Below are 15766 nucleotides of genomic sequence, written 5' to 3'. Positions count from 1 at the left end.
AAATGTAAAAAAATGTTTAACTGTGACTGACGGTTGAAGGAGAAAAAACATGCTTAGTGTGAGAGCTATCTATAATGCTGCTAATATACTAATAATGATGACAATAAATCAGTTTGTAATACACAGCATAATGCTGTTCTACACAAAATTAGAATAGCCCTGTTTTCACACAACAGCATGAACACTAAAATATGTGAGCGTAAAAATAGTGAGGGAGAAGGGTGGCATGAGCAGGATAATAAGACAGCACTGGCTGATGATGCTACTCTCACAGTTCCATAGTTACAGGGTTTTTTGTATTTTAATGAAATGGATGTATAAAATGTTCCTCTAAAACCTAGTTGTTACTTAGAAAATCAAACAGAACAGCCATATTATGGTATATGATGATATTGTCTTAATATACATACCCAACCACAACCCTTTATATACACAGTAGTGCCAAATGACAATTGCTAGAGTGAGAATATATTGCAAAAAGCAGAGAATATTGTTCTTAGTGCAAAGATATTGTACAGGTTCAGTATTGTACAGATCTAGGAGTAATGGAGACATAAGGAAGATCAGACCCTTCCTGTCTGAACATGCAGCACAACTCCTGGTACAGGCTCCAGTAATATCATGCACCGGCTACTGCAGCTCCTTACTGGCAGGCCTCCCCACATGCACGATCAAACCTCTGCAGATGATCCAGAATGCAGCAGCACGTCTGGTTTTCAACCAGCCAAAAAGAGCACATCACCTCGCTGTTGAGATCTCTTCACTGGCTTCCAGTTACTGCCCACGCAAAATTCAAAACTCTGACACTTGTATTCAAAACTACAACGAAAACAGCTCCGTCCAACCTGAACTCTCTCATTCAGGTCTACACTCCCTCCCGCTCACTATGCTCGGCCAACAAAAGGCGGCTGATACAACCACCACAACAGGGCCGGTTGATAGCTAGACTCTTCTCCTCTGTGGTTCCCTGGTGGTGGAACGAGTTACCAAACTCTGTTCGATATGCAGAGTCCCTCTCAGTCTTTTAGAAAAGACTAAAAACCCAGCTCTTACCTGAACACCTTTGCACTTTGACAGAGTGCGAAAAAATATATATAAATATATTAAAAAATATATATATAAAAAATCCTATTATGTCAGCACTGCCTGTAGACACCAAGGTCCAATCATCACACTAAAACTTGTTTTATGGCACCTATCCAGGTGGTTTTCTCCTGACTATCCTATTGCTTGTGTTGTATCTACTCTCACATGTATGTTACTTTGGATAAAAGCATCTGCGAAATGACATGGTAGAATTGTAGTGTCTATCAAATCATCCAGGTTGTTGTTGGCAGCTTTAAAAACAATCCAGTCTGTGCATGACCATGAAAAAATTTGAACAGGTCTACAAAAATTCTCCTGAATAAAAATTAAGAATGAATAAAACTAGGGAGAGGTGGATAGTTGATTAATAAAGGGTTTGTTATGAAATTCAAAGAAGTGTCAATGACACCATGTAAAATCCTCTGGAATCTAACAAAAAATAATATCTAATTACCCCCTGATTTGCTATTGCTCCACATCATTAAATTTTCATTTATCTTTTCGTAAATCTCCGGCATCAACGTCTCTTTTGTCTTTTTTGTCCGGTATAGATTCTCTTTCAGTGAAACTTAATAGAATGAGACCATCTGCTGTGTCCAGTTTGAGCAACTGTGGTACTGCGTCATGCTCTGAAAGTCCTGCTTCTATTTAAAGATCAATCTTTTAGTTTGGTTTAGTGTTTTAGCACCAATTTTTGCTCATTTCTACTGACACTGCTTCTAAAACTAGCATCTATCATAAAGATATGATCAGCTAATGACAGTAATTCTGAAAATGCACTCTGTACATTAGAAACACTTTATGCTATTCTGTCTTGTCTGTCCAAGGAGGAAAGCATGCCAGCAGATAATCTGGTAGCTGCAGCTTGCTGCGGAGATATGCAATCTAATTCACTAATTAGCAGTAAAAAGCCTTCCTGCAACATACAAATGCAGATATATTTACATGAAAATAGATAAATACTTGCTGGAAACACTAGTGGTGACAGTGTCATTGTGTGGTCAGTTATTCAGTGTTTGTCTCCAGACCACCTGCCGTCTATGTTCTGCAAGCTTAATGTCATAAACAATCTCACAATAGTCACTACATGAATTGTTTGGAGTTACCATAGACACCAACAGCCCACCACAATCGAGCACTCTGTCCGCTCAGTAATGCTGATTCTCTGCTTTTACTATCAGCCACAATAGCTGCAATGGTTTTTTGCACTCCTACTCATGTGGTATGTTCTGGAATAAAACCCAAGGTCTCCGTGTAGAAAAACAAACAAAAAAAAACCCACAATGTTTTTCTTTAACAATTTTCTTCCAATCTTTGAGATTTACACTTAAACTGAATATACAACACTTGTACTTGTTGTCTGTCTCTCTTCTGCAGTTATCTATTCTAAGGATAACTGTGTGTCCTTCTGAAGGCCTGAACCAGTAACCTAAACCTGCCAACCTTGAACGTAACCATACCCTATGGGATCTGGTTCTGCAGTACAGTCAGAGGAGCATCAGCTTAAAGACAGACTTTAACTTCCTCTCTGGTTAGGTCAGGTCAAGAGCACATGCTCTTCACCCACTAGAGTACTGTGCCACCAGAAGCTGAGCCTTAGGTTAGCGGTCATCTGAAGTAATCAGACCCGCCGCTTGGGAAATGCTGACCTCAAGAGGGACTCTTCTGGACTCACTTTAGCTATTGAGATGGGTTAGTGCAACATCCTCTCTCTGCTAGAATGGACATGAGCCTTCTCACAAATGTGGCAATGTTTGTAACAAGAGGATGTCTTTAATAAACCAGACATTTAATACTTTAATGATGAAAAAAGCTACCTCGAAGGCTGATACAGCAGCAAAGCAACAATTAGAAATGAGGCTCAGTGTCTTGTTTGACATAAAACCAACAGTCTGTGGTTTACATCATGGCCTGGCACTGCAAACCACATGACCTCAAGCAACAGGAAGTCAGGAAGTGTGTGTGAGTGTCTGTGTATGTGTACTTGCACAACGAACTTTATGTGATCCTGTTTTACTTTTAGGCCTTTGTCAATTGACTTTGCACAATGCTGACAAAGGCAACAATTGCCAAGTAAATCTCTCTGTATTTCACTATATGAGCTTCAAATCTGGTTTCTGTGGCAACACTTTCATGTTCGGTGCACCAGCAGCAATTTTTTACACCAACTAGCGATGACTGGTTAATCTTAACTTGAAGGCTAGAGCAAGCATAGCAGTGCAGATGAAGTAGGCGACAGCTAAGGCTGCATCTAACATAGTGATAACACCAACTAGAGGCAAAAATCCAGGAAGTATCAACAGAGTAATTGCTCTCACTGCCAGAAGAAGGATACAAAAGTTTTACACTATGCAGGTTTCAGACTTCTTTTCGTGACTGAAGTTCAGGGAAGTCTTCAGAAAGTGAATGTGTGTAGCTGTAAGCAGCTGCACTCTGTAAGTGCTGTATGCGTGCAAGGCAGCCACGAATCTCGTAACTACAGAGTTTCAACCACATCAGCAAGCGAAACAAAGGTTTGTAGGTCAATCTGATAGCAGGGCTAACCTTCACATACTAGAGCACACAGTGTAAGTTTCTGGGCAGTGTCATTGAAGTAGCACAACTCCATGATAATGATCCGTATCCAAGCAGCTCATATACCTTTATCCCACTTTTCTTCTTTTATCAGATGCTGTTGTTACATACTGCAAACAGCTATGTGATCACTCCTGAGTGTTCTATTGTGAAATTCCCAGTACTTACAATGCAAGAAACTCCATCCCTTCTCAAAACTTAAAGGTAACTCCATCTTTGAGCCGTTTCCAGTATGTCTGTACTCACCTCCTCAATGTAACTTTCCATGAAAGAGCCACGGAACATAGCCGCCATCCAGTCGCAGCTTGAGATGAGCAGGGGCTTGTGGGCCGGGAGGCAGCCATCGTCCAGTCGGAACACCACATCTAAAACCGGGGTGGGAAAAGAGCGTTCATCTCGAGGAATGCCACAGAAGCCCAAGCTACAAAGGGGGAAAGACAGACAAGGCAGACGTCCAGACACACGCACAGGCAGGCAGAAGGCCAGACAGATGCACACAGAGACATAGACACAAGTAGACAGACAGAGAGATAAATTGACAGAAGGACAGAACAGCTTCTGACACAGGGTAAGGGAAGGAGAGAAGATGCAGGGTAGTAGGTCATGGAGCAAATCCTGCGTGAACTAGAGCTTTGGTAAAGAAAGTAACTATGTTAGTACAACAATGTCTGTAATGGCCACATGTAAAAGCAAAGGATTTTATCTATATTTAATTTGACCCTATAAAATAAATGAAGAGAAAGCCTACATATTTGCACAGTTTTTCAGATTGTTTTGCTTACCATTCATTTAGTACATTTGAAATAAAAAAACCTAGTCATTATAATCATGAAGACAACAGAGAAATTGATGCAAGAAGTGAATGTGAGACAGGTGTTGTTCAGAGGCAGCAGATGTCTGGTATTGGCTGCAAATGCTGTGAGGACATGCATACACAACACCTTTGGGGGACAGACAACACCGCACAAACGCAAGACACAGTTAGCATATAAGAACGAACACAAAACAACCAAGCACACTAAAACATCAGGAAGTCATCAAGTCACTTGATGACTTTGAAGGACATTAGAAAACAGATAAACCACAAGAGAACAAAATGCATATTTCATAGCAATTATTCAATGGCAAGTATATGATGTGATGTACACAGAGAGTGCATTATCAGAGACTGAAAGAGAGTGCTGAGAATTAGCAAAATCTTTCCTGTCTTTGTCACACTTTCTCCTCGCAAACCTCTCACAATCCTAAACTACTCCCATTCTCTCTCTCACACACACACCCACACGTGCACACACTTACAGAAAGACACACAAAACACTTACTGATGCACACATGGAAAACATCTGCAATGATACCAATGCTATTGAGAGTACTGAAGCACTGAATGGTTGGCACAGTGGTTTACCAGCAAATGTCCCTTTGTTGAGACACTCCTTGATGCGGTTGGCTCTGCGAACATGGAAGGCCTTGGTGATCTCCTGGTTCATGAAGCTTTCTCTGTTCAGAACATTGGCCACCATCATACGCAGGTCAAACACCTCGAGCAGCTCTGCGATGGTGGCCACCTGCATCAGATCTCCTCGGCCCTCATCCAGACTGCCTGTGTAGAGGTACTGAAGCACTGCCTGAAACCAGAGCAAATTGAGAGTTTAAATATACAGTTTTGGAGGACATTTGAAACACTTTTTTCAATCAACACTAAGACTATTTGTGTAGTTCATTAGAGTATTTCTAATATTCATATAAACAGGATTATGAAAAAAAGATATGTTTTTATAGTAATGTTGTTGCTTTAAAGTCTATTACCTTGAATGGTTCCTCCTGTATAAGGGCATCCATGGCTACCACAGTCATGAGTCGTGGTCGTCCAGTCACGGGGTCATCAACATGCTCCAGACACACACTCAGGAACCCCCTTCCCCATCCTGAAAGTGCACGACCAGTCCCCAGTGCTCCCAGGGAGTACAGGGCTCGAGAGGGGAGTGCATTATCACTCTGGGAAGTCCTCAAAGAGCCCTGCTGGAGCAGCTGGGGTCGGTTCAGGCCCCGCACTCCTCCGTCAACCCCGTCTTTGTCAATGTCCAGGCTCTTGGTGCGCCCAGCTTGCTCCTTGGCTCCTCTCCTGCTCTGCTCATCCTCCTCCCCACTCTCCAAGTTTTCCTTGTTCTCCTGTTCCTCCCCTCGTGGTCCCACACATGATCCACCAAGATCGAGGGTGAAGAGGTCATAGAACTTGGAGCAGGATGTAGCCAGATAGACTTTGTGTGCAAAGACACGAGTGGTGCCACCTTGCAGAAGGAAAAGAACATCTGCGCACAGAGGTTGACAGAAAAGGGTGTCGGGGCCTTCACCATCTGTGAGAGGGGGGTCTGGAATGCCCACTATGGGGCGTGGTGGGCGAGGAGGCAGGAAGGGCGCCTGGAGAAGGGGCCTCTGGACTTTCTTCAGGTGGGATTTCCAGAACTGCAGGTGTCGACGGGAGATTAGGGCAGCACGGATGGCATTGTCAAAAACATCTTTGACTCCAAACTGGGCAACAATGCTGGTCTCATAGTAGGGGATGCCAAGTTCTTTTGCCACCTCATGGCCTCTCTCTGGAGGAAGAATATCTGTGGGTTTGATGGGTCTGTGGTCCAGAAAAAGATAATGATGTTAAGATGAAGTTCTTAGTGCTAACAAACCTGTAAGCATATATCACCAATACTAAACATCCATGTAAAGAAGGACAATGTTGCGAGTCAATGACATGCAAAGCAGGACAAAAATGAGTCAAAACATCTTGCTGATTTTTCTTTCCAGTATCAACTAATGATGCAGAGAAACAATCAGTGTACCATCTATGGTGATTCAGTTACTATTATGCTGCTGTTAATAAGTACTGATTAACTGGGCCAGCCCTACATGCAATCCTCATTGAAGCTATATCGGTGCAGATCCTGTCTAAAATTGTCTGTTAATGCCTGATGAAGACGTCCTCTTACTTGGCTAGCGGTCGTCGTGCACGGTTAACTGCATCCAGGTCAGCATAGCGCAGATCCAGCTGGCAGCCAACCAGGATGATGGGTGTTCGGGGACAGAAGTGCTTGATCTCCGGGAACCACATGGTGCGGACGTGGCGCAGGGAATTGGGATTAGCCAGAGAGAAGCAAAGCACCACTACGTCAGACCTACAGAGAAAGGAGAGAGAGGAAAAAACTCTTCATTTCGCAGAATAACAGAGATCACAGGAAAGATAGAAACAGGCAGAGGAGAGCTGATTTGTTTGGGCATGAGCAGGAGATGTCAGTCATAAGGAAGACATAAGGTCTTTGATGGAGTGAAGGGGACAGAAAAGAGAAATAAAAAGGGTCAGTGCTGACTCACTGAGCATCTTGTCAGTTTATGTTAAAACATGTGCGATGTCTATATGGAAGAAGCTTGTTCGACTACTGCAAGGCATTGTGGGAGAATGGACAGTGGCAGTGAGGAAGCTATGAGGTGGGGTCACAAGTGTATGGGTGATTGGGCCTGCATGTGTGCGTGTGCATGTATGTGTTTATGAGTCTGAGCCTCTGGGCTGGTGATTTGTGTGGCCCGTCGCTTTCTCTCTCTTACGTAAATCTCCCTAAGCCCTTCAAGGCTACATGGACCACAAAGAGAAGGCTAAGAATAGATCAGAATACACACACATACAGATATATACACATACACACACAAATTCATTTTCTCAACCGATATGTTTGAGCAAGCACACGGGCAATTACAGCTGTTCTCTGGCTGTGAAATTTCTGTGGCATGTTGGCGCATGTGTCTATATTTCCAGGTAATGTTTGATCAAGCTTAGTGTAAGTGAGATGGATCATTTAGTACCAGTGAAATGCTGACAGGGCAAAAAACAGTTGCAATTCCTAAATGATCTACTTCTTCCAACAACGGAATGCACAGGGCGTCTGACCCCAGCAGCACAACACTACTAAGACTTATGTAACTTGTGTGCAACATTAATCATCACAGATATCTTGAAGACAATTAAATGTAACGTAATGTTGCAGTTTTAGGCATTTGCCAGCATGCAGTATTCATTAGCAGGTGTAAAGTAATTCAATTCGTGAACTTGAGAGCAGCATTAGACCGACTTAAACGTGTGTCTTTCCCTTGGGTAGAATACCTGTTACAGAGAATATGGACTATTTACTGAGCAGGTAGAAGCTTTACTGTAAAAATTCTGATTTGAATGCTTTGGAAAATCTCATAATAGGAAAGGTCCATGAATAGGTTTCACAATCACTTGATGTCCTCTGTTCGTTGATGCAAACACAACAGCTTGTTAAGTTGAAATGCATATGAAGACAAAACAACACTACATCAGCTGGGGCAGTTTTTGCAGTGCAGACATGGGTTCCATAGTCCTCTTTACTTTCACTAATGTAATCTCTGAAAAGCTCCTTCACCAAAGCACATAATATACAATACCCAAGCATTACATCACAGCTTACATACCCACACACACAAGAATTCCCATTAGCACTTTGTCAAAGGATCATTACCAAGGCTTAGTCTCTTTGAGGTCATGTCGTGTACGTGCCTTTGCTCTCGTGGTAACATTACTTACATTATACCTTCATTTTCACAACCCTGGCCTTGCTGCCATAGTTTACCATATAGACTATTCCATTCTACATCAATACACAAGCAACAGCACGTGTTACAAACTACTAAAAGTAGTCTCATCTGACATGCAAAATTTCATTTTTGCAGTGCAAGAGGGTCCGCATTATCTTTATGCACTGTCTCTGCATTTTTCCAACGCTGAATCATAATATAGATTGTATAACAAACATACTAAATATGGAACATTAAGCTTAGAGTGTGAACAAGGAAAGTGCTAGCCAGTTCATACAGGTTTGTGTTAATTTAGATTTGAACAAAAAGTGTGAGTGTTTGCATGATGAGACAAATGAGTCCACCGTACTAAAGTAAGAATGTACTGTCATTACTAATGTATGATAATTAGCTCCACCTCGCTAAATAGTGCTTTCTGTGTATGTGTATGTGGTGGATCCAAACTACAAAGGTCTTCAGTTGCCAGATTAATAAGGAGAGACACAACAACACCACAGAGATGTTGTGGATAGTCAGCTTTTCCATGGCCTTGAAGAAATTAATGGGTCTCATCCAGGTCTGTGTGTTTCTCTGCAATAAACAGCCTGGCATCACACCCCTTATCAGTCATTAATTCTGGCACAGCAGTAGTATAAGAGTTATGCAAGAGCAGCGCTTACAAGTGCAATATGACATTGTTTTGCTTATTTAGTCAAAAGGAAAATAAGACCTTTTAAACTGAATTTCTGCTGACTAAAACACAAGTAGAGGTTGGCTCCAGTTAAGTTTAGCTTAGCCTATTTCGAGGCTCTTATTGTTTTCCTACCAGAATGTTCCTGTCCTTTTCTAAAATGAATTTCTGCTGACTAAAACACGAGTAGGGGTTGGCTCAGATTAAGTTTAGCTTAGCCTATTTTGTTGAGGGTCTGATTGTTTTTCCAACCAGAACGTTCCTCTTGTAACACAGCATGTGACAGTCTGGGTACTGTCTGACAATGTGATGTTTTGAGTTTTGATATCAACAAAAGGCAGCAGTATGGAGGATGGTGAGGAGAGGGTGAAAGAGCAGCAAAGTGTCAAGGGCATAGAAGATGGAAGATTACGAAAGGGGGAGTGAGGTGAAGGTGAGGAGAGGAGTCTGAGGGCAGGTTGGAGGAGAAGGCACAGCCCTGATGAATGAGTGGATGAACAAAGCTAGAAAAGGCGGACAAGTAGGGGGGAGGTTGATGCCTGGAGCTGGTGACACCAGGGAGGCAGGCAGAAGGAAAACAGCTGAGCTGGCACTGTGTCTTTATCAGCTGACTGCAGGCTGACAAAGCATACAGGACATGCGGACAGCCACGACCACACTCATACACACCAAAACACAAACAAACAAAAGCAGATCACTGCACAAATGTACAGACACTGAGACAGTGGAAGAACACAACAAAGGGGAGGCCACAAACTGAGCCACATGCAACCTATAAATGTACAAATGCACATTCTCAGCAGATACACTTTGCAAAGCAGGGACAGAGTGACATGTTACACAAAGTGTTTCCACCTAACCTTGACAGAGCTCACAGACTGTACAGTGATGTGTACATACGTGTGTGTGCGTGTGTGTGTGTGTGTCTTAGTTCCCGGGTTTTGCCTTGTAACTATATGAGAGATAGATTAAATGACTAAAGATATGAATTAAACAATTCAAACAGAGAGCAAAAGAGAGAGAGAAAATGTGTGATATTAATTAGTAGGCTTAAAAACTGGTGAGAATATCTCAGCATTGTGTCACAAAACAAGAAAAATAAAATAAAATAAGTGCATTTAGATGAATGTGTGGATTAATACTTCACTGTAGTAAATACAGTACTCCTTTAAAGATGTGTGAAATGTATCTTCCATTCTCTGTGTTCATTGTTCATTTTGATGTCTTGTGGTCAGGTTTTGGTCACTGCCAGTGGAATTGGTCTATGCTGATTTTGCTTTGGCAATAAGTACTTTTGCATTTCACGCCAATAAAACAGCTTTGATAGAGGGATGGGGAGTAAGAGGATAGAGCGATGAGGGCAGAGTTCAGCTACAAAGCATGGCAGCTGGATTACACAAACACCAACTTGGGGAAGTAAAAGTTATGTGTGCTTGTTTGCGCAGCTGTGATGGAGTAGCTACATTCTCATTCTAAGTTACTCATTCTAAGTCTCCTGTACCAAACAGCAATGAACGCAATGAGATATTAGCACAGGGAAAATTGTGTCAATGCCTTATAAAATTATAGAGCCAAGTCAAAGCAATCTCTTGGCTGCACCAATTGTGAAAATGGAATGTGTTGGAAGGTAGTTAACCTTGTGGTCAGCCAGCAATTGTGTTACTGGGTCAGTAGCTAAGTTCTGGCTGCTAGACTGCTTGAAGCTAAGTGTTTGTGTGTGTCTATGTGCATGTTTCTACTCACCTGCCATAGGCAAATCGTCTGTCTTTGTGATGATCCCCGAATGTGTCCCACAGCCTCAGGGACACGCTGACCTCATCCACTACATCTCGAGATCTCTCTAACACCTACAACACAGACAAATTTTGCTGCAATCAGGTCAAAAGGTCTTGAATTCATTGTGAGGTTTGTGTTTAGTGGAATTGATTTAGTATTCAATCATTTGCCTGAAGGGAAAAAAAACAATGCATGGTGTGAAACTGCATAGTCAACATTTTTACCATCAATATAACATTAAAATGCTTTAACAGCCTCAAAATGAAATGTTTTTAACAATGATTTAATTGGTAATAATTTATCTCATTACTGTGGCTAGAAGTGTACCTGAGTTTATCTATATGTGGCTCTTTTCACAGTGTGTGTGCGTTTGTGTGTGTGTGCCCACCTCCTGGCATACACGGTACTGGTCGATGGCCCAGACGGTTGGCACGTGGGTGGCAAGCAGCTGATACTGTGTGAGGGTGGCATTGCAGGCCCGGGCACAGATTAGCCTGGTCTTGCCTACTGCATTATCCCCTACCACCACACATTTAATGGTTTCCACATTGGGCCGCTCATAGTCTGTGTCTATATCCATGGAGAGGGCCCTGGAGAATATGAGAGAGAGGGGAGAGAAGGGAAGAAAAAGGTTAATTTAATATTCATGGAAATTTACATCACATTTGATAAAGCATCCCAGGAGGAATGACTGCATTTTGACAATGACAGCAACTGGCACAGTAGCTTCTAGTTCACTACATCCGACCCCCCTCAGTCTAGCCAAGGGAAGCTTTGTTAAGGCTCTAAGCCCCCGTAGCTGTACTGCCCAGTGTACAGAGGCTTCTGCCAAACCCCTCAACAGAACACATGGTTCACAGGCTGAGGAATAGAGGGACCGCAGAGCTATTTCTGTAACAGCACAGAGTGAGACAGAGAGAGATGGAGAGACAAAAAGAGAGACTGTTCGCTTGAGTTCACTGTCCCTTTCTGCCCTTGTCTGTCTTATCCCGTCTGCTATCCTTTTCATTCGCTGGGACCAACTTCACTCCAGAGAAACACAATATAATAGGATAAAACATCTATCTTGGCATTATTTAAAAAATCCCTCATAAAGTCACACAGTATTTTTGGTCATTAATGCGTCACTGCACTGTTAAACATATTGACTATAAATTTGCACAGAGGGGAAGAAAGAAAAATAATGTGGTCCCATGTTTGAGCACCTGTCAGATCCCGACTTAACACAAGATGGAGTTAGTTATGTACAGCTCAACTGACTTCCTGTTTTAAAACCAGACATTATTGTAAAAAGCTTACTGAAATCCCCTTTCCATAAACTGCTTACAAACATTTCTGACATGTCAAAACACATGCTAATTCCCATTTTAAAACACTCCAGGAGGAATCTGCTCTATTGCAAAACCAGCAGCAGCAGTAGCAGCAGCACCCCACTGCACACAGTTAGACCTGTAGTCTGGTAATCAGTCCACTCGTCATTGCAACTTGTTCAAAGACCCGCCCCAAGGCCCCATAAATAGAGCATCTGAAACATTCATAAAGGCCTTCGCTTGTTATTCCATTGGCGTGGATGCCAGTGCAACACTTCAGTCCAGCAGTGACAGAGAGAGAGGCGGCTAAAAATGGCATCTATTCATCAGACACATGAGCCATGCGTGCACCCTGCTATTCAGCCATGACCTGCTCTCCATGTATTCCTATACCTCCACTCTGTCTATAATATCATTGCAACTTTTTTCCAAGACCTAAGACACTGATCGTCCCTGTCAACAACAACCAAAACATCTTCATGTTTCCTGATTTCCTGTCAGAAGGAGGCCCAATCACATTAGGCAGGAAGTGCAGCACAGAGAGCAAACCTTTGTCTATCCGAGCTGAAGAAAAGTGTCTGTTAAAGAAGCTGTTCCCTGAATGGGTCATATGGAAGAGAGAGAGAGAGAGAATTATGACTTTCAGAGTTATAAATACCCTTTTTCCCTTGCCACCTGTCTGACTATGACACCTTTAGAGACACATACCACAGGTAGTGGAGGGAGATAGAAGAAGCAATAATAAAGTGGCACGACCTTGCAGTTATCTAACAACTTTCTGCTTAATGGTCATGGCAGCAGTACACTTAGTGCTGTATTAAGAGAAGAGGGATGAAGGGCCAAGTGTGAATTCTGACATACAAGTGTGTCTGTAATGTCCATAATATGTGCCAAAGGACACATGAACAGAGAGCGGGCACTGACAGACAGAGGGAGAGGAAGAGCAGGTGCATATTACTGTTAATTCCCAGCATTTCCAATGCCACAGTAGATAAGCAAAAGGAATTGGAATAGAGACAAGGCAGTGAGGGGATTATTAGTCTTAGAGAGAAACAGAGGGACTGTCAGCCCCAGCAATAGAATAAGTCAGTCATGCCATGGGGATCAAAAGGGCAAGACCAGCAATAACCAACACTGCCCAGGGGAACAAATCACAGCTTTCCCCGCTGATGCTGCTCTCTACTGTCTAATGTGTGATTCTCGAATAAAGAAAGATAAAGAAGAAGACAAGGGAGAGAGCAGAGAACAGCTTAAAATCCTTTACTACTGACCTATGGGAGTCTGGAAGTCAGTATGCATGCGAGGGTGCGTGCATGTGGTAATGAGCTTAGGGCCGGTCTATGAGGCACAAAACCATGCAAGCAGTGATGTAACCAGAAGGCGGCGTTGGTGGTGGTGAGGACTGTTTCTCAGAGGGATCAAGAGTACCCAGCTTCCAGATATTATTCTCCATCTGAGGCTCCTCACCAGGCTCCAAGCGAGACAATTCACGCGCCAGTCAACACACATAACGCAATTGTCTATTCATACGTCGCTGCACTTTACGGATATGCACCTGCTCACAGGTTTATATTTAAACTACATGAGCTTTCACTGACTTCAACAATTACTTTTAATTGCATGACGGAAGGATGAGCAGAGGCTGGAAACTGTGAGAGCAGAGCAGTGCAGCTCCGAGCGGCGGAAAGAGAAGCTGTAAAGATCAGGTTTCATTTTTAGAGAATGACCTATAGTGAACTGTGGACAGACGTCTAGACTTCACGGCCAGTGTCATCTTCCCAACAAGGCAGTGCAGGTGTCTGCAAGGACAAAGAGCTGTTGCAAGGTAACAATAAAGTATGTGTGCAAGATACAATGGGATAACAGTTTTGCTGCATGTGTGCATATATTTCTTAGAATGACATATTGATGGGGTGTAGGCAACACCACAGTGATAAACACTGTGACAGGAACTCAAACACCCACACAACGCACAAACACGACCCTTCTGGTTTACTCTGGGATGTCACTGGTTTAACCAGTGCGCATGTGTGTGTGTGTGTGTATATGATTGTTTGGTGCAGAAGAGCCAGACAGACAAACAAATTCATGCACTATATGGAGAGCGTGTATGGGCTTTGCTTCAAGGCCAGGAAGGGTTGCACAAGAGATACAGGTTTCTTATCATATTTAACTCTAGTTTGTTTTTGTTTTATGCACACCCATTGGTTCTTTTCATAATTGCTACCATTTATCCTTCTGTCTGTCTCGGTCTGTCTGGTTTGTTACCAGATGTTCCCATTCAACTACACCTGACCTCACTCCTTCCCCCATTCTGGATTCATTGTCTAAATATAATACTGCAGCTCACAGTTTTTCCATCCTTAGCTTCACCTCTCACACACTAAATCCCCCTTCCCCGCTTGCTTTTCTCTCACATTCAATGTCAAGCTCCCTACCACCCTTTTTTATTAGCAGTCATCTATCTATCTGTGACCTTACACTTTTCTAGATGGCAATTAAGGAGCAGCATTAAGCCAACAGCCCTCCCACACCCGTTTCACTCCCCCTTCCTCGTCTCCTTCTCCCTGTTATGTAACCCCTTTAGCAATCCACTGGCAGCAACTGCTCATCCCAAAACCATCCATAGCCCCAATCTGCCTTCCACTTCCTTGGGGCAAGAGTTCAACCCAATGCCACGATAAAGCCGCCTCCCGTCTTCCAGTCGTGCGAAAAGATGACCCCAATACCCACTCACTTTAGACCAACACAGCACTTGTGCACTCACACAGAGCTACGGGACATGACCGCAAAAAGTGTCCGTGTGTGATTGTTGGCAGGGTGCTTGTGCAATCATGACTACGTCCTAATTTTATTTGTGTCAAAAGTCTGCTTGCATGAAAAATGATTTCAAATCATTTGTGGCCGTACATGATTTTCAGGTGTGTGTGTGTGTGTGTGTGTGTGTGTGTGTGTGTGTGTGTGTGTGTGTGTGTGTGTGTGTGTGAGACAGTGTATGTGGGAGAGAAGTGTGTGTCTGTTATGTGGATGTTTGATACACTGACTGCCACAGGCACAGCTGGCACAGACTGGTTACATAACCTGGTCTGTAGCCTCTGCTCGGCTCCCTGGATGGCTGACAGTAGACCTCAGACTCATACACAGTAGCGCAGACGTGCACACACACACATGCACGCCTGCACGTACTTGCTTCACCCAATGCAGATGGCACTGGTATTAATGCATGCGTGGCAGACGATGTCATGAGTGCATCTATCCTAATGAATAGGGTGAGAGCCGCATGTCAGCCTAGTTGGGAGAGCCTCCCTGCTTTCTTCTCTGTGTAGCAATAATGCTTTGTAAACACAGACAGGCTCCTCTTGATGCCCTCATTTCCTTCATCCCTCCCCATCTTCTTCCTCCCCCTCCTCCTCCTCCTCCTCCCTCCCATCCAGATTTTCCACCTACTCTCTCACTTCATCTCTGTTGCTGTCTTAACTTGTTTCTCTCGATCTCATCTCTATTTCACACCCTTATACTTTCAGTATCCACTCAAATGCAGGTTATTTTTATCTGCAGTATCTCTCAGTATGTCTGTCATTCACTTTTCTTCCTACTCTCTCGCTCTTCCTTTCTCACCCATTCTCATTATTTTCCTTTCAAGTCTCTTCTGATAAAACAAACAGATGAGCTGGCAATTCCTCTGCCATTTCCCACCGATCATTAGAGTACTCTGCGACTGCTTTGACTCTCTTTTGGAAGTGCAAGT

At 43.1% G+C, this 15766-nt stretch overlaps 1 protein-coding gene across 3 annotated transcripts in view; it reads right to left on the bottom strand.

The window, feature by feature from the left end:
• rhobtb4 (Rho related BTB domain containing 4) overlaps window positions 1-15766 on the bottom strand; it is a 44106-nt gene that overhangs the window by 8569 nt on the left and 19771 nt on the right. For all 3 annotated transcript variants that reach the window (XM_023292775.3, XM_023292776.3, XM_023292774.3), the window contains 6 exons: window positions 11097-11298; window positions 10676-10779; window positions 6642-6827; window positions 5467-6286; window positions 5066-5285; window positions 3907-4025 (listed from right to left, as the gene is read on the bottom strand). In XM_023292775.3, the coding sequence (XP_023148543.1) occupies window positions 3907-4025; window positions 5066-5285; window positions 5467-6286; window positions 6642-6827; window positions 10676-10779; window positions 11097-11288 (1641 nt within the window). In that variant the 5' untranslated portion in view covers window positions 11289-11298. The remainder of the gene's footprint in view (window positions 1-3906; window positions 4026-5065; window positions 5286-5466; window positions 6287-6641; window positions 6828-10675; window positions 10780-11096; window positions 11299-15766) is intronic.

Source organism: Amphiprion ocellaris, chromosome 6 (genome assembly GCF_022539595.1).
Source record: "Amphiprion ocellaris isolate individual 3 ecotype Okinawa chromosome 6, ASM2253959v1, whole genome shotgun sequence".
Classification (NCBI taxonomy): Eukaryota; Metazoa; Chordata; class Actinopteri; family Pomacentridae; genus Amphiprion; species Amphiprion ocellaris.
Note: the sequence above shows the minus strand (reverse complement) of the source record. Positions and strands in the feature narration are given on the sequence as shown.